This window comes from Cercospora beticola, chromosome 5 (genome assembly GCF_033473495.1).
Source record: "Cercospora beticola chromosome 5, complete sequence".
Lineage (NCBI taxonomy): Eukaryota > Fungi > Ascomycota > Dothideomycetes > Mycosphaerellales > Mycosphaerellaceae > Cercospora > Cercospora beticola.
In genome coordinates, this window is record NC_088939.1 from 4,254,928 (window position 1) to 4,271,947 (window position 17,020).

The 17,020-nt window shown below is 53.7% G+C and overlaps 7 protein-coding genes across 7 annotated transcripts; 3 read left to right on the forward strand and 4 right to left on the reverse strand.

Moving 5' to 3' along the window:
* Window positions 1–894: 894 nt before the first annotated feature.
* Window positions 895–2,723, reverse strand: RHO25_008850 (uncharacterized protein; the record flags this gene model as incomplete). The annotated part of the gene is made up of 7 exons (XM_023604656.2): window positions 895–1,033; window positions 1,091–1,115; window positions 1,164–1,520; window positions 1,575–1,658; window positions 1,721–2,013; window positions 2,135–2,596; window positions 2,671–2,723. The coding sequence occupies 7 exons, from the start codon at window positions 2,721–2,723 to the stop codon at window positions 895–897; spliced, it is 1,413 nt and encodes a 470-aa protein (XP_023460785.1).
* Window positions 2,724–3,624: 901 nt separating this feature from the next.
* On the forward strand, window positions 3,625–5,209 carry RHO25_008851 (uncharacterized protein; the record flags this gene model as incomplete). Its single annotated transcript, XM_023604657.2, has 2 exons — window positions 3,625–4,355; window positions 4,411–5,209. 2 exons carry the CDS (start codon window positions 3,625–3,627, stop codon window positions 5,207–5,209), a joined length of 1,530 nt encoding a protein of 509 aa, XP_023460784.1.
* A 430-nt stretch (window positions 5,210–5,639) lies between these two features.
* RHO25_008852 (uncharacterized protein) lies at window positions 5,640–6,506 on the forward strand (the record flags this gene model as incomplete). Its single annotated transcript, XM_023604658.2, has 2 exons — window positions 5,640–5,760; window positions 5,821–6,506. The coding sequence occupies 2 exons, from the start codon at window positions 5,640–5,642 to the stop codon at window positions 6,504–6,506; spliced, it is 807 nt and encodes a 268-aa protein (XP_023460783.1).
* Window positions 6,507–8,011: 1,505 nt separating this feature from the next.
* On the reverse strand, window positions 8,012–10,442 carry RHO25_008853 (uncharacterized protein; the record flags this gene model as incomplete). Its single annotated transcript, XM_065603108.1, has 4 exons — window positions 8,012–8,413; window positions 8,465–8,910; window positions 8,985–9,781; window positions 9,844–10,442. 4 exons carry the CDS (start codon window positions 10,440–10,442, stop codon window positions 8,012–8,014), a joined length of 2,244 nt encoding a protein of 747 aa, XP_065459180.1.
* Window positions 10,443–12,123: 1,681 nt separating this feature from the next.
* RHO25_008854 (uncharacterized protein) lies at window positions 12,124–12,823 on the reverse strand (the record flags this gene model as incomplete). Its single annotated transcript, XM_023604660.2, has 3 exons — window positions 12,124–12,243; window positions 12,299–12,740; window positions 12,792–12,823. 3 exons carry the CDS (start codon window positions 12,821–12,823, stop codon window positions 12,124–12,126), a joined length of 594 nt encoding a protein of 197 aa, XP_023460569.1.
* Window positions 12,824–13,154: 331 nt separating this feature from the next.
* On the forward strand, window positions 13,155–14,402 carry RHO25_008855 (uncharacterized protein; the record flags this gene model as incomplete). The annotated part of the gene is made up of 4 exons (XM_023604661.2): window positions 13,155–13,265; window positions 13,354–13,399; window positions 13,460–14,293; window positions 14,350–14,402. 4 exons carry the CDS (start codon window positions 13,155–13,157, stop codon window positions 14,400–14,402), a joined length of 1,044 nt encoding a protein of 347 aa, XP_023460570.1.
* Window positions 14,403–15,175: 773 nt separating this feature from the next.
* Window positions 15,176–16,687, reverse strand: RHO25_008856 (uncharacterized protein; the record flags this gene model as incomplete). Its single annotated transcript, XM_023604662.2, has 2 exons — window positions 15,176–16,465; window positions 16,532–16,687. 2 exons carry the CDS (start codon window positions 16,685–16,687, stop codon window positions 15,176–15,178), a joined length of 1,446 nt encoding a protein of 481 aa, XP_023460571.1.
* Between the last annotated feature and the right edge of the window lie 333 nt (window positions 16,688–17,020).

Below are 17,020 nucleotides of genomic sequence, written 5' to 3' on the forward strand. Positions count from 1 at the left end.
GCTATATGCCAGGTATACGGGCCCGTTGAGCGACGTTCTCCCACACGGTCGTCCACGGAATCTGTTCGGCGCCCATTGGCACTCGCAATTCACTTTGGTGGCCCGCACGCTTGGCTGCTCTCAAGTGGGCTTGCGACAAGGTTGGCTCAAGCACGATCGGCGCATGGGTGGGTTGTTTTACGTCGATCGTTCAGGTTGTCGGAGAGCTTTCTGGCGTGAGCTTCGCAGTGACCCGGATCATCGGTCACCTGCGCGTGATGCGTATCGGCTGAATTCGTGCACTGATCGCGCCCTTGGCTGGGCCTTTTTGCACCGCATTTCGTACTTCGGACATATCTCGACCATATGGGCACAGCAGAAATTCTCCTTCAGACCATAGCGACGCGCATAATGAAACGCTTGCTGTTCCTAAGCTGCTGTCAAACCTAGTCAGTCATATCTTCTGGGCCGATCTCGAACCAATTGGGCGTGATTGCAGGAGGGTTAATCTGGGCGTCTGAGACGCCAGTAGGTTCATCAGATCCGGTCAGCGGGGGAAAGCAATGCTGTGGTTGTTTCTGCTGTGGTTGTCGACTGGGATCAGGCACCGTGAGCTGTGCAGCCTGGTTGAATCCCTTCGATCCCACGCCACTCGTGTGGCTTGCCCGGATTGATCGTGGTTACCACGTCCGTTTCACCATCGCTCAAATGTGGACATGCTCATCACCATCAAATGCGAGTTCTCAGAGCGAATCGATGCGCCTTCGGCGGTGCTCGCCATCCAAACACGGCCAGAGGCACCGGAGAAAGATCGATGCTGGTGTCATCAAAGATGATGATGTATAATGAGCCATATTATGCGCCGCCTAGAGATTACCGGAAAGAGTGCCACGGGCATGGCCGTCCCTTCTTCGCTTATTTTGGCCCGCACAGCGACGAGAAGACTTCCGCGACGACTCGTGCGCTTTTCTTTGGCATCCTCTTCTGACCACCGGCATAGTCAACGTACGTCACCCCGAATCTAGTCTCATAGCCTTCGGCCCATTCAAAGTTGCTATAGGTGTCACATGTCAGTTTGCAGCACTGCAGCGGCACGCGGAATTGTACTCACTCCATCAATGACCACGCCATGTACCCTGGAACAAGTCAGCAGACACATCCAACCACATGCTGAAGAAACTTACCCTTCACATCGATGTTGTCCTCACTGTACGCCTTTGCCAACTCTCCAATATAATCTCGGAAGTATTGCGCTCGAAACTCGTCGTCAAGTAACTGCTCCAGGGGCAAATCGTTCTCGCCCTTCAGACTTGTGCCGTTCTCAGTCACATATATGGTGGGTCTAGAATAGCGCTTCGAGATCCAATTGATCAACTTTCGGAAGCCCACGGCATGGGGCCGAAGCCAAAACGACTGCGTCTCCGGGCCTATCGACTCGCCGGCTTTGTTTTCCTTGAGCGTCTCCACGTTTCCGCCGTGGTCGTCTTCAGCTGGGGCATCCTTGCGATGCTTCACGTAGTCCGCTGTATAATGATTCATCCCTATGCCCGTGTGAGGATGGGCTTGCAGAAAGTTGATGTGGTTGTTTCACTGACCATAGAAATCATTTGAGCCCTGCACGATGGCCCGCTCGGCTTCAGTGAACGTGGGGAGTCTGTCTCCCAATTGGCGACGCATACCTTCAACGCAATTCTAGTCAGTATGGACGTCTTCATCTTGCCGACTCCTTGATTCTGCTTACTTTCCGGGTAATCGCCGTGATACACTGGATCGGCAAACCAGGCAATTGAGAACTCCAGCTTGCGCTCGCACGCCTCAACGTCCAGGGCCTCGTTCGCATCCCATGGCTCAACCCAGTCGCCGTTTAGGGTTATGCCTATCTGACCCTGCTGGGTTGGTTTAAACTCTTCCCTGTACACCTTCACTGCGGCAGCATGGGCAAGCAAGATGTTGTGGCCAACCAGCCACGGCTCGGTCGATGACTTGTGCCCGGGCGCGAAATATCCTGTGGCATAGCCTAGAATTGAAGTACACCTGCAGGTTGTCAGAGATTTCTCCGCATTGTTCGCCTTGTCTCGACCATGTTTCCGAGCAACGCCTCACAATGGTCCCAGCCTCCCACATGCACAGCAGAGGCAAACACAGAGAAACTTACCAGGGTTCGTTGTAAGTGATCCACAGCTTGACTTTGGACCCCAATGTGGAAAACATCAAGCGGCTGTAGTTGACAAAATCCGCGACATACTCTTCCTTGTTCAAAAACCCACCATACCGCGTGTAGAGCTCCTGTGGCAGATCCCAATGGAACAACGTGACCAGAGGCTGGATGCCATTCGCCAGAAGCTCATCAACCAAATTCAGGTAGTATTGCAAACCTGCTTGATTCACAGGATCCTGGCGTCCTCCCAACGGGATCACCCTGGACCACGAAACACTGAAGCGATAGGCTTTCGCGCCGAGTTCCTTGAGCAATGCAACGTCTTCCTTGTAGCGGTGGTAAGAGTCGCACGCGATGTCACCATTCGAGCCGTCCGCGATCTTGCCTGGTTGCCCCGCGAAGATATCCCAGATTGAGTCGCCTCGTCCATCCTCGTGCGCGCCTCCTTCGATTTGATAGCTGGGGGCAAGGATGAGCTCTCATACAGTGCGCGGACTTTCCGTCTCGCCATTGTGGCTGCGACTGTGACTGACCTTGCAGTTGCGTATCCCCACAGGAAGTCCTGTGGCAAGCGGGCGGAAGTCATTTCGGCTTCTGGAATCTGTCCTGATGGAAGTTTGTAATGTCTCTAGTAAGTTGTTGTGACCAAGGAATTCTTGACTACGCAGAGGAAGGCGGCAGCTTCGTTTTCCTACCTCGTACACGGCAAGTCTCTTAGATGCCCACTTATATGTGGTGTGGTGTCTCTTGGCTTTAGTGCTTTCTGGCTACGGAGAAATGGCTCTTTGGATACGGAGAAGTGCTCACCGAACACAAAGGCGATTCCCTGAGCAACGCGTGACGTCCGATTAAGGATAGATTAAAACCCGCACACTGAACCCATGCACGCAATGGTTCTCTGCGGATGCCGGCAGCAGCGACCAGCAGATACGTGTCGACGGATGTGAGGACCGTCAGCCGCTGCTGCCAATGCAAGAGGAAGACGCCACTTCATATAGAGCGGGCTTGTGACTGGACACCAACACAGGATCTCGTATACAACATCACACTGTACAAGAGCAAGTCTTCGAGGCAAGGTTGCAGAATGACCATATTCCAAGCATTTTCCCCCTGGTATAAAGGACTCGCTAGGCCGCATAGTGAGGAAGTCTTTGTGACGGCTTTCGCGCCGTTGAGCCATTCGACATTCCGCCTCCGACAAAGTCACATGTTCTCGAAAAGCGCTGGTGCCAAATGTGGAAGTGCGGCGACTCTGAAAACGGAAGTCCGAAAATCTGATTTATCATTGGTCTTCGCCTTCTTTCTCCCCTGTTTTCTGACCACAAGCCCCTCCACAGTACACTACGCCAGCGCGGAGAGCGGCAGTATGGTCAGACAGGCGGCTTTTAGCCGACAGCGCAGCATCAATAAGTATTTGGCTATTTGAGATGAAATAACACAGCCATCAAAGCATAAGTCCACATTTCACATACTGCACAGTCTTCATCATGGTCTCTACACTGCTTCCAGCACTTCGCGGCGGCAGGCGGGTTCTGCAGCGGAGCACTAGACTGAACCAGACAGTGCGCGGCGCGGCGGGCACAGCGACACAAAAGCGCGAAGGCGACATATCAGATGCCTTTGCGTCGCTATCCGGCCTGCAATTCGAGCCACTCGAGCCACGATTCGCAGATCTCAAGAAGCGCCTGATTGCAGGGCATGAGGAAGCGCTATATCATTCCTGGCATCGGCTTCTTGCCTCGCTGCGAGAGGAGATCCCAATAATCGCCGAACAAGGGTCCAAAATTGTCCCAGAAATCGACTTCAAAGACATCGACAATGCCAGCGAAAACTTCAAATCCGAGCACAGGAAGCGCGGAGTGGCAGTTATTCGCAACGTGATACCAGAGCAAGAAGCTTTGGACCTCAAGACTGGGCTGAAGGAGTACATTGCGGCGAACCCACACACGAAGGCATTTCCTGCAGATAATCCCCAAGTGTACGAATTGTACTGGAGTCCTTCGCAGATTAAAGCTCGATCGCATCCGAATTTGATCAAGGCACAGCGCTTCTTGACGGAATTTTGGCATTCGAAAGATCCCAATGCTGCGATTTCATCGAGTCACCCTATGATATATGCGGATCGGTTGCGAATGCGCTTGCCGGGAGATGCCAAGTTTGCTCTGGGTCCTCACGTTGATGGAGGATCGTGTGAGAGATGGGAAGAAGAGGGTTATGGGTAAGTGCCAAACTGAGGTCTAGTCAATTTGAAAGTAGGAGCTAACGAAACTTAGACGAGGCCATGTCTATGACAAGATCTTCCAAGGAAAATGGGAAGAATATGATCCTTGGGAATCAAGCTCGCGTCTTCCTGTGGTTTCCGATCTTTACCAAGGAGTTGGTGCCTGCTCTATGTTCCGCATGTTCCAGGGCTGGCTATCGCTGAGCTCTACTGGGCCGTACGAGGGAACATTATTGGTCAATCCACTTCTCAGCAGAGCCACTGCCTACTACTTGCTTCGTCCGTTCTTCTCGCCGAAGCGAGCTGCTCAGGACCCCACTGCCGAGAACTATGAGGAGGCATTCCTGACCGCAGATAACTGGACCTTGAGCACTGAGCAAGACTCGTGGCTGCATGGAGCGTCGAAAGGCCACGGACAGGAGTTGAGCCACCAACTGCACCCACATTTGAACCTGCCCAGCTCCATGGTCCACGTGCCAAAGGTCAATCCTGGAGATTATGTCTCCTGGCACTGCGACACCATTCACGCTGTCGACAAAGTCCATGCAGGCAAATCCGATTCCAGCGTGCTTTATATCCCAGCATGCCCGCTGACCGCCTCCAACGCCAAATTTGTCGCAAGACAGCGTGAAGCCTTCCTCAGTGGCGCACCATGCCCAGATTTCGGTGGAGGTGTTGGTGAAAGCCAGCATGTTGGTCGTCCAGGCGTTGAAGATGTGGAAAAGGTCAATCCTGTGGAAGGCATGCGAGCATTTGGTCTTCGCGCCTGGGATCCCACTGAGCCTGGCCTTTCGGAAGGACAAAAGACTGTTATGAAGGAGGCGAACAAGATCTTGGGTTTTGAATCTTGAGCTTGGAGCCTGCAGGTCATGATATTTAAATTGTCATGTTCACTTCTATTTCGGCATTGTTAAGATACATGTAGCGTGCAGCATATTCATCTAAGGCGCGCAAAGCTTGTGCTGGCTAGCAGGAAAAGCAGTTCTGGTACTACCATTGCAAACGATGTTTTCATTGCTATTTTTCAGAGCACGGTGTATCAAATGACATTGGAATATAGCACGCATCTTCGGAGTTGCTACTTCCAATGCTGCAGCTCGTCGCTGCCCCATAATCAGACGACCCTTGTCGTGGTGACGTATGGCGACCCTACGATGTTCTGGAGCTCTCGCGAAGCTTCTGGGAATCGACATTGAAATGGAACACAACCAGATATCCACATGAAGCAGCACGAGACTCCGTACAAGCTGTTGAGCTGAAGGGAAGAACAAGCAAACCACGATGTCCGACACCACCCATCTCTTTGGCGGATGCAGTTGCGAGCGAAATCAGTTCGTGATCAGCATCCCGCGAACTGCCAGACACGAAGCACAGGTCTTTTTTGACAACTCAAGTGCAAGCAGTAAGTTTTTCACCAAGCTCTGAAATGTCGCTACAGTAACTGACTAGGAGTTTCCGCCAGGAAGAGCTCACGCAGCGCCCGTCGTAGCCTTCTTGCGAGTACCGTTGGACTTCTACCATTCAGCGACCTACGCGCACTTCGACAACGAATCTCACAATTCGATCAAAAGAACGTACAACACCCCAGCGACCCGACCCGGCCTCCCTCCTACACGAAGGCAATTCTGCGGATTTTGCGGCACGAACCTGACAGCGTGGAACGAAGCACTGCACAGCAGTAGAGAGCATGGAAGCAACAACAGCTCAGATTACCTGGACGTCACATTGGGTTCGCTATTCAACGAGAGTCTGGACAAATTAGAAGCGCTCAGCATCACACCAGGATCAGATTCAGATGAAGAGGAAGGATCACTCGAAGGCACAGATTCTGGACTGCGGCATACTCGATTGGACGAGCAAGAGCGCGGTGCAGGAGCAGATTCAGAGGGTGTTCCAATCCCCGTACGCACTTCGAGGACAAACCAGCAACTCCATCGTCTTAGCGACCGCGGCGTCCCCTACTTCGAAGAAATGATCGAGAATAGCCGGCTAGGACGTATTCGACGACAGGTAGGGGGTCAGACGTCTCGTGATGGCACCAGCAGTGTTCAGTGGGAAGTCATTGAGACTGTCATTGGTACCAACGATGATGATGATTCCATTCCAGCCGGGGGATCTACTCCCAAACGACAGAGACTGGGATCCTGAATCTCGTAGGCTCTCATATGTTTCGGAATCCATGGCCGCTTGTGCACAGCTGGGGTAATACGTGGCAATAACATGATTTAGAGCATGGCGTAAAAGTGATGGACAATGTAAGTAATCTTGAAGAAGCAAATCATGCAAGAGATTTCACCTTATCTGAAATGATGCTCCAAGCATTATTTCCCACCATCTCTCTTGTTTTGCTCGTTTTCCAGTCCTTTCGCCCCATGTTTTCCACGCCCTCGATGGCCGGCCAAAAGAGCAGCATATCGTCTGAAAGTCCATCTCAAGCTGGCCCGCAGCACAGCATGGCAGAATCTCTCAGCATTACCTAGTCCGCCCGAACATCAACCTGATTCCGAATCCAAAGTGACTTTCACCACCTCTTGCTTAGCTCCAATCCAGATGGTGTCGCAAAGATCAGCGTGAGACAGTCCTACTTCTCGCAACAATGTCTTTGGCCGGAAAAGACTGAAGGTGCTGCTCGTTCCCGTACAGATATCCTCTCAATAGCATTCAGCAGCATATCAAGAAAGCTCACTCATGTATTAAATACTGTTCAATGACCGGGGATTCGAAGAAAGAGGGAAGAGGAAATGCCAATGCTCGTGTGAGACGATGAAATCTCGGATCCTTTCTCATCCCTATCAAAAATACAAATATAGCCACCCAGCTTTCTCGAGAGAGAGAAGCAGAAAAAGCGATGCTCAGAGACGTAGGTAGCGTCGATCATCAACAGACAGCAAAAAGCACAAGCGAGCAGCGAAAAAAACGACCAGCCGAACAGATACAAGTTCTCGAACATTGTGCAGAAGGTCTCCCTCTGCACCATCAATTCGACAACAGCAGCAGGCCATTTGGTATTCCTTTTCCCTCTCGAGACACACAAAACTCCGCATTCGCATTGTTGGCCGTCTCCATTAGCGAGTGATGATATATTCAAAAAGAGGTTCTTTCTTTGCAAAAACAAAATATTCAACAAGGATTTGTTTCCCCACCAATGCGCCGCTATTTCTTCCGCTTGCTTACAGTGGCAATATATGAACACAGAGTGAATCGTATGGTGGCTGACTGGTTGGGTCTGGCTTGTAGTCCGTTGGCTCTGGGTAGCCGCGCAAGGAAGCAGGAGCTATAACGTAGTTCCGGAACGACGAACGCCTGCTCTCGGGGTATCGATATCAAAAGGAGAGAGAAGTCGTAGTTCTCCGGATTTGGGTGGTGTGAGTAGAGTCGAGAAGGTTGTTCAAGGTCTCGAGCCATGTAGCCGCAATGATGAGCTTGCTGGTGGGCTAAGAGCTTGCGCCTTTCATGTCGCAGTGCACCCGCCCACCACGCTAGACGAACCATTCGCACGAAGGCATGAGGTACTGCAGACTTCATGTTGATGCGCCATTCGTGTCGAGCGGCCTTTCGATGGAGCTCAGCTTGGGGATCATTGTGGTGATGTACATGGCCGTACACTTGAACAATTCTCGTAGCAGTACAGCGGAGACAGGACGGCTCCTTGTCTAGTTGAGCCCGTCCGTTTCTATGCCACCATCGCCGAATGCAAAATTGGCATCGAATCCAAGCCCATTGTCTTCAGCGGTGTTATTCAGGAAGCTGTCAAAGTCGAAATTGTCGAGCACATCGCCGGAATCCAAATTGGCAAAGTCCATGCCGCTGAACTGGTCGGCCCCATCGAGAGCACCGAATGGCGCATTGTTCATGTCCGGAACGCCGCCCTGTACGTTATTCTGCTGTGGTCCGTTACTCTGAGGTGGACCTTGGCCAGGTGCTCCGTTCTGCATGGGCAAGTTCTTGTTGTTGCCAAACGCCTGCGCGTTGCTAGGCGTGACCGGTGGCGGTGGTGTCGGCGTCGGTGCATTCTCACTTTGAGCATCCGCGCCTCCCTTCTTCGCAGCAGGACCCTGAATCTGTATTAGCTTTTGACGATCATCTTTTGGAGCACCGCGTCTCACCTTCTTATTGTCTGCAGCCTTCTTCGCTCCCGGCTTCGGCTTGTTCGCTTGGTTGGGCGTTGGTGGTGCGGCTTGCTGTGCAGGACTACTTGGCTGTGTGCCGGATTGTGGTTGGTTCCCTGGAGCCGGAGGCGGGGGCATGTTGTTCGGTCGTGGTGTCATATTCGGCGGTTGCCCAGGCGGCCCTTGCTGACCTGGTTGTTGACCAGCCATCATCTGGCCTTGCTGACCTGGTGGACCTCCTGGATACATCTGTCCGTTCTGCATCATGCCTTGTTGCTGCTGTCTCATGATTTCCATCTGCTGTGGTGTCATTTGTTGTCCAGTCATCGGATGCGATGATGGAGCGCGCTGCAAGGGTTGACCATTCTGTCCAACTATCATCATTCCTTGGCGCATCTGTGGATTGTTAGGATCCATCATGCCAGGCTGTGGCGAACCTCGTCCTGCGACATCAATCAGTCAGTCCATTCTGCATCAAGTACATCGAAGTCTGAAGCATCTTGCTCAAATGACTTACCTCCATTAGGCCCGGGAACTCCTGTCGGATGAGCCATGCTGTCTTGCTCTTGTCGAGCCATGAGCAGCCGTTTCTTGTTCTGCTGCTCCAACAGCATCAGCTGCATTTGATAGTCCTGCAAAGCATGATTGCCGTTGTTGGCTTGGCCTTGTTGACCAGCGGCAGGCGTGGCACCGTTTTGGCCTGGGATGCCCATTCGCTGGTTGTACTGGAAGTCGCCGCCTGCGTTGCCTTCCATGGCTTGCTGGGCCATGGGGCTCGACTGTGCGCCGCCGGGGCCCATGGCGGGATTTTGAGGCATGCCCTTGTTGCCGTTAGAACTTGATCTTTGTATGGCAGTCTGCATTTGCGCCTGCATAGCAGCCGAGTAGGCCTCGACAGACTTTTGTTGGACGTTAGTAGGTTGCATGGACATCCTCTGCAGTTGTTGTGGGGACATGTCGGTGGGATCGAGATTGCTGCGAGCAATAATCTCTTGTGTTTCTGCGGAAAGGGGCGTCGACTGGGGTGGGAAGTTGAGAGGAGGACCGACCTGATTTGCGCCTTGCATCTGACCCGGCTGAGCAGCTCGTGCCTGATTCATCGCTTGCTGCTGCTGCTGTTGCTGCTGCATATTGCCTTCGAGGCGCTGGCGCTTCGGGGATGGGGCCTCGCCGCCACCACCGGTATTTGGAGAGCCGGATCGAGGGTCACTCATATTCATCTGGGACCCTTGCCGTTCCATTTGAGTGCCACCTTGAGCATTTCCTTGTTGCATTTGTCGCTGTTTTTGCATGGCTTGTATCTGCTGCTGGGTCCTGCGCCTGTGTCAGTACGAGCCACAAAGAGGCCATGATATGGCGAGCATCGTGCAACTCACATTCCGTTCACATTATTTCCCATGGCTGCCTTTCGCAGATCATTGTTCGCCATGCCGTTCATTGTGTTGTATTGCTGCTGCTGTTGCCGCATCGCGTTGGGATCCATACCGTTGACAGCATTCACGCGTGTCTTCATGTTGTTACGCTGCTGGCCAACGTAATTCAGCGTAGTGGGCTTTCCTCGATGGCGATTTCCCTGATAGAGCTCCCAGAACTGGCACCACCAGTCTTGCAAAAACGGGCTGTCTTCGCTCGACAGGGCCGAGGGCGCGGGCAGGTCATTCGGCCGTTTCTGAATGCCGACATGTTCCTTGCTGTCCACGTCCATGGTGCCATCGATGCCGTTGGCTTGGTTTTGTCGCTGGTTGGGCGACTGCTTGACATCGGAGGTCTCAATTTCCATCTTCTGCGAAAAGACGCGCGCGACCTCGTATTGTTGCTGACATAATAGGTAGTCGTAGATGGCAGTATTGAGCTTCTTGATGATGGCGTCGGGCGTGTAGTTGGCGGTGGGCGTGCCAGCATTCGCGGGCTGACCCACGGGGCCGCCCACAGGACCGCCTATGCCACTCATTTGCATCTGGTGCTGCTGGCTCATGCTGCAGCTGCGTCGGCGACGCGATCAGTAGCGGAGGGCGACGTCTTGTCGGCCGCAGGCGCGTTGCTTGTTTCGGTAGGGGTGCGGAGGCGGGGACAAGTGCGGCAGAGGGTGTCGCAGCGCGTGTCGCGCAGCAGCGGCGGCGCGCGACTCTCACTCGGTGGTGGTCGTTGAGGTGCGGTCAAGCGCGCGGCTTTCCAGTCCACGAGGGCGCGCGACGGCGAGGGCGATGAATAGTAGCGAGGTTGGGGCAGCTCGGACGTGGGATTTCTGGCCGGTCGGTCGCACACACGGTCGAGGGCGGTCGGCGGACTCGGGGTCTGGCGGAGGCGCGCTCCGCTGGCTGGGCGGTGGAGGTTGGGGGGCGTGTGCGATGCTGCTGGGCCTGTTCCTGTCGCTCGAATGCTCCGGCTGGAGGAAGATGGACGGGTGTGTGATCGCCCACGACACTTCGGCTGGCGGGCTGGTCCACGCCACGGCTCCCGCCCGTGCTCAAACTACGCGCGACGAACTTCTGGTTTTTCGCCCACAAACACGAGCAGCGCGGCGGGTCGCGGTCGCCAAAAGCGTGTAGACGACGGATGGAGTGCGCAAGCTGCGGCACGTTCGGGTGAGAAGCGATGGGACGAGTTGGGGAGGGAGCAGTTGGAGAGGGCGAGGTGTCAAGCGGTGCAGTGTGGTGTCAGTCAGGTGGGAAAGATGAGATGCACAGCTTCCTCCCGCCGCCAGACACAGACCCCTTTCGAGGACAGCTCTCTCTGCGCTGCACTCGCCCTCTTGCCCATGTACTTGGTGACATGCGCTATTCTTTCTCGCCTATACGATGCAACTCCTACTCTGTCCAGCTCACGCGTGTTGGTATATATTTACTGCAAAGCGTTGAAAGACCACTTGGCGAGTCTGCCCCGGCCGCGAGCACAGGATTCATGCGACGGGCGGGTGATAGGCCAGCAAGCCCGAAGAATAACAGGGCTCCCTCCCCTCGGGTGTCGAATTGCAGCCCGATGCTGGAAATCTGCCGCAATACACAGTGGCAAGGCTTTCATCATCTCAATGCGCGTATCTAGGTTCCGGTCTGCTAAAATTCGCCTGTGTCGCATACACACCGGAGAGCGGATGTAAAAGTATATCTTCTTGATGCCGTTGCAGTGCCGGCTTCCTCCCGCCCCAGCACGTGGGCTTGGAAATGTGGGATCAAGGGATCGTGAGCGCGTCCCAAGAATCTGGGAAGCGGTGACCTTTCGACGCCTGGCGCACGCACTAACACACCCATGATGGTTTGAGTGCGGCTACGTGCCTATCTCCCATATGCGACCGCTGTGTGCTGCATTCTCAACCGTCTGCTGTACCACCGACCGCGGGCTGTAAGCCCATTTTGGGCGCGGGCTGCATTCAGCGCGACCTTTCAGTCTCTCACTCGTCTTGTGCTCGTGCACTTCCCAAGTGAAGTGGCTTCTATGAGATATGTATTACATATTGAGCATGCGTGGCTCCGCGGACTGTTGCGTCGAGATCCCCAGTTCTGCGATCATGTACTGAGCGCAACGCTCGACCGTAGACTCAGCATCTCACTGTCTGTGGCGAGCTCTCAAGTCCAGTGTACCGTAAGTGCAGCCATGCAGGGTACGATGAGCTTGGCTTCTGCAAGTATCGCGGAGAGTGCGAGGAGACGTGCCTTCGCTCACTCGTCGTCTGGAGGCAACTCGTCCTCGATATATCGTATGAGCGTTACCCGCATCTCAGTCGTGTCATTTCCTCTCAGCACATCGCTCACAAAGTGCGCCTCGACCTGCATTTGTACCTGGTCCCATTGTCAGCACCTGCCTCATCAGGGAAGAATATGTGTGTCAACCTACCATCTCCAGCGCGCCTCGTATCACACCACACAAAATGTTGCTATACCACAACTCGTCTTGAGCCCTCCCATCATCGGGCAACTCCACAAAATCTGCCAGCGGATTCTCTTCGAACACTAAACCAAAGCCCTTGCCATCTGCCGTCCATCCTGTTACCGTGGGTGTAATGTTCATGAAGATCTTGAAGCCGACTTTGCTGATGATCTCTGCCGTCTCTTTGAAATTGCTGCAGCTACCAGTATTACTCTTCGCCAAAAAGTCCTCGATCAATCGCTGTCCAATGTTGAATCCCATACGGTCCAGTTCGGCATTGACTGCGCCATAGTCTGTTTGCGCTGAAGTGTTGGGCAGTAAGAGATCGCGGCAGAGTTGGGCGACGATGGTGCCGTAGGTTAAAGTGACGACTTCAGCGTTGACCTTTTCGACGCGAGACTTCCAGACCCTGGGTAGTATATTAGCAATGTCTGGCGATCAAGTGCAAGTGTGTACGCACTCGTCGCCGAGGCGGGCTGCTTTGGAAGTCATGGCAAGAGGATAATGAGTCGCGTGCAATGGGACACGCGCGTCAATCAAAGCTTCACCGCATTGCTCTCCAGACTGCGACTTGTGTGGACTTCCGCTGTGTGCCTGAAGTCGGAATAGAGTAGATGGGTGGCATGTGGGGAGGTCGAACTGTGGGAAAGTGCGGCTTGTGCGCAAGCTAGCGCGGTGGAGATCTTTGGAAAGTGAAGTCTTTTTTGGACTGCAAGCTTTACAGTCGCAAACACTCGCCTACAACGCTGCAAACCCGCGAAGCAGCGCGAATTGACTGGACAACAAAATCATTGGGAGAGTGGGAAATATTAGGCTTGTCAAGATGTCGGGCGAGAAGAGAGCTGCGGACCAGTCGTTTGGCAGCACACAGCTGGTCAAGAGGCAGAGATCCAATGGCGATATGAACGGAGCTCTGATACAGAGCAATGGCGTGGTAAGCACCTTCATCGGGACTGCTCGCGATCAAACAATGCTAAAGCGGCATGGAAAGGGAGCACTGGCTGATCAGGATGGATGAGTAGGGACAAGGCGCACAAGGCCTACAAGCACCAGTGATGGAGTTGAGCGGTAAGAAAGCAATGCATTCTAGACCGCACGAAGCAAAGGCACGATGCTGACGAATACCAGGTCATACGGGCGAAGTCTTCGCAGCTCGATTCGATCCCACAGGCGCACATATCGCATCCGGCTCTATGGACCGCAACATCCTGCTCTGGAATACATCTGGCGAATGCGCGAACTACGGCATCCTCACAGGCCACAAATCCGCCATCCTCGATCTCCACTGGTCGCGCGACAGCCAAGTCATCTACACGGCGAGCGCAGATAAACACGTCGCAAGCTTCAACGTCGAAACGGGAGAGCGAATACGGAGACACGTCGGACATGAAGAAGTTATCAACTGTCTTGACGTGAGCAAACGAGGCGAAGAATTTCTCGTGAGTGGAAGCGACGATGGTTCGATATCGATATGGGATCCGAGACAAAAAGCTGCGTTGGATTACATCGAAACCGATTTTCCTGTTACGGCTGTGTGTTTGGCTGAGGCGGGAAATGAGTTGTTCAGTGGAGGTATTGATAACGAGATCAAAGTGTGGGATCTGCGAATGAAGAAGACGACGTACGAGCTCAAAGGGCATACGGATACGATCACCAGTCTGGCCATTTCACCAGATCAGCAGAGTTTACTGTCCTACTCGCATGATTCCACAGTAAGGACATGGGATGTCAGGCCTTTTGCACCAGCGGACAGGGCGATCAGGACATTCGACGGGGCGCAAGCTGGGTTGGAGAAGAACCTTATTCGTGCGTGCTGGGATGGCGAGGGTCGCAGAGTGGCTGCTGGAGGTGGCGATGGGACAGTGACCATTTGGAACAGTAAGGATGGGAAGTTGATGCACAAGTTGCCAGGGCACAAGGGCACTGTGAACGATGTGCGGATATCGCCCGATGGATCAATGGGTAAGTTGCCGTTCAACGCTCCGCACATCTATAACCTCACTGACATTTTTCGCTAGTGCTCTCTGCCAGTACAGATCGCAGCTTGCTGCTAGGAGAATTGCCTCGATAGACAATCCTACAAGTGAAGATCCGAAGCGACCAAAAGCGGCAACACAGCGGACATTTCTCGCTTCCTGCCAACGCAAGCCACGGCCCACCATGTCCTCTGCCAGAAACACGCCTTTGCAGTCACGCAGCACGAGACATGGCGATTGTAGCTTGGCTGCAATCAGATCTCGCAAAGCGACGTTAAAGCTCCAGGCGCGAATAGAGGATGCACGAGTCAAGATTCATCATTCATCGCCTTCGCTCACGCAGAGTGTATCGCTCAACAGAATGCAAGGGAGCCAGACAACCGCGAAGAGCAATGACTATGTAATTCGCAGACACTTGAGATGTTTCAACGAGCTCGCAGAACGCATATGTAGAACCTGATGGAACCAGCCGTGCCTACAGTCGAGCAAGTCTTCGATCCCACCAATCCTCTGTCTTCGTTGTCTGCTATTGATCAGACTTGAAGACAAAGCAAGAGAGGGGTCTCTCGATACCGGCTCATCGATTTCTACGAGCCATTTGTGGGCCGTTCTGTGACTTGCCTACGCATGAATACTGACGATCTCAGAAGTGGCCTAGACTCGAAGGAAAAGGTGAAGCTCAAAACAATGTGCTAAATATACACAACAAAATCTACATTCGTTCAACAGCGCGCGCTGAGCAGCTCTCGACGAAGATAGACCTCGAGGAGATGTGGTTTCTATGAGATTACACTGTGTTTCTCTTTTTTGTTGCTACACACCACCTCTGTCTCCCCTTCTCCACCCCCCTTCTATCATCACTCCTCGTCTATGACAAATTCCGGCTCATATCGTTGCGGATTCTGTTGTAGTCGAGTAGACCCTCGATTTGTCCAACAGCCGAGACGGCAATATCACGATCCCACAGCTTCTCTTGTGCGAATCGCATGACGTCCTTGGCTGTGATGGCTCCGACTACTCGCTCAACCTCCTCTGGTGCAAGTCGGCGGCCGGTGGTGATGATTTGTCGTCCAATGTCCTCCGCGACTGCGGTGGTGCCGTCGAGCGAGAGGAGGATCGATGCCTTGAGCTGCTGCTTGGCACGCTCAGTCTCGGCCTCAGTGACGTTGAAAGACAGACGAGACCATTCGCGGAGGGTGAAGTGGACAAGATCATCAATGCGAGTCACGGCATCGGTCACAAGGTAAATTCCCCAGAGACCAGTGTCGGAGTATGAAGTCGAGAAGGACATGAAAGAGTTGGCGAGCTTGTGGTCGTGGACGAAGGTCGAGAGCTTGGAGCCGAGGTATGGAGAATTGCCCATGCTGCGGTCCCAGTTCCCAACAATGGCCTGTGTTACAAGCGCAGTGAAGTAATCATCGTCCTTCCAGCTGACACCCTCAACTGCAATTGCGATGTTGGCAGTAGGCAGCGTGTCATCTCGTATCCTGACCTCGGATCCAACAAAGTCTGGCTTTGAGCCCAGACCACGCTGGAAAGCGTTGTTCTGTGCGTTGGGGTTGTATGCTGGAATGTTGGCGAAGTACTTCTCAGCAAGCTGGACCATCTGATCGTGAGGGACGCCACCAGCACCGACAAGGACCATACGGTCAGCAGTGTAGTTGGTCTTGATATAGTTCTCAAGATCGTTGCGCTGGATGCTCAGAATGTTCTCCTTTGGACCCAGGATGGTGCGGCCGAGGGCCTGGTTCTGGAAGGCGGTTGCGTGCAAGTGGTCGAAGACAACCTCCTCTAATTGCTTGTCCACCTCTTCCTGCTCGCGGAGGATAACATCCCTCTCGCGCTCAATGGCAGAGTTCTCCAGCTTGCTGTTCTGCAGGATATCGGCAAGGATGTCGACGGAGGCGGGCACATCGCTGTTGAAGCTCTTGGCGTAGTAGACGGTGTTCTCGCGAGATGTGTAGGCGTTGAGGTGTCCACCCATGTTCTCAATCTCGAGCTCCAACTGCGACTGGCTGCGCTTTTGTGTGCCCTTGAAGGCCAAGTGCTCGAGGAAGTGTGCGGTGCCGTTGGTCTTATCCGTCTCTGCGCGCGAGCCGGCGTCAATCCACACGCCGACGGTGGACGTCTGCGCATAAGGAGAGTATTCCGTAGCGATCTATCATGCCCTCATCAGCTCTCCGGTCCTCCTCGTGGTGATGGCCATGTCCAATGGCTGCCTTACCGTGAAGCCGTTGCTCAGCGTGGTCGATTCGGTGGTGGATCCATGGCTAACAGGAGTCGCCAGAGCCCGGCGGGTGATGCTGGCCTTGACGGCGTTGATGGCGCGCTGGGCGCGGAGACCCGACTGCAGGCTCAGCGCCAGCCTTCGAGATGCCATGGCCTGTGGTGTGGTGTGGGAGGAGCGGTGGTGGATGCGGTGTTCGCGAGTCTCGACGGCCCAAGTGAAAGCTCGCTCATGTTTTCTCGGGAAGGACCGCAATGCTGACCTCAAAGCTGAGACCCGCGATCCAACAAGCACTGGTACAATTCACTCTGCGAATATGGATACAATACAACCACACAGCCTACACATATAGTACTCTCTATACGACGGTTTCTCGAAACTATTAAATACCGATACTTTCATGTCATTGCCGCAAGACACCTCGTAGCTATTCTGCATAATTCCTGCCAAAAGTCGTCCTCGCCTTCAGCAGCCAGTCACGGGGCA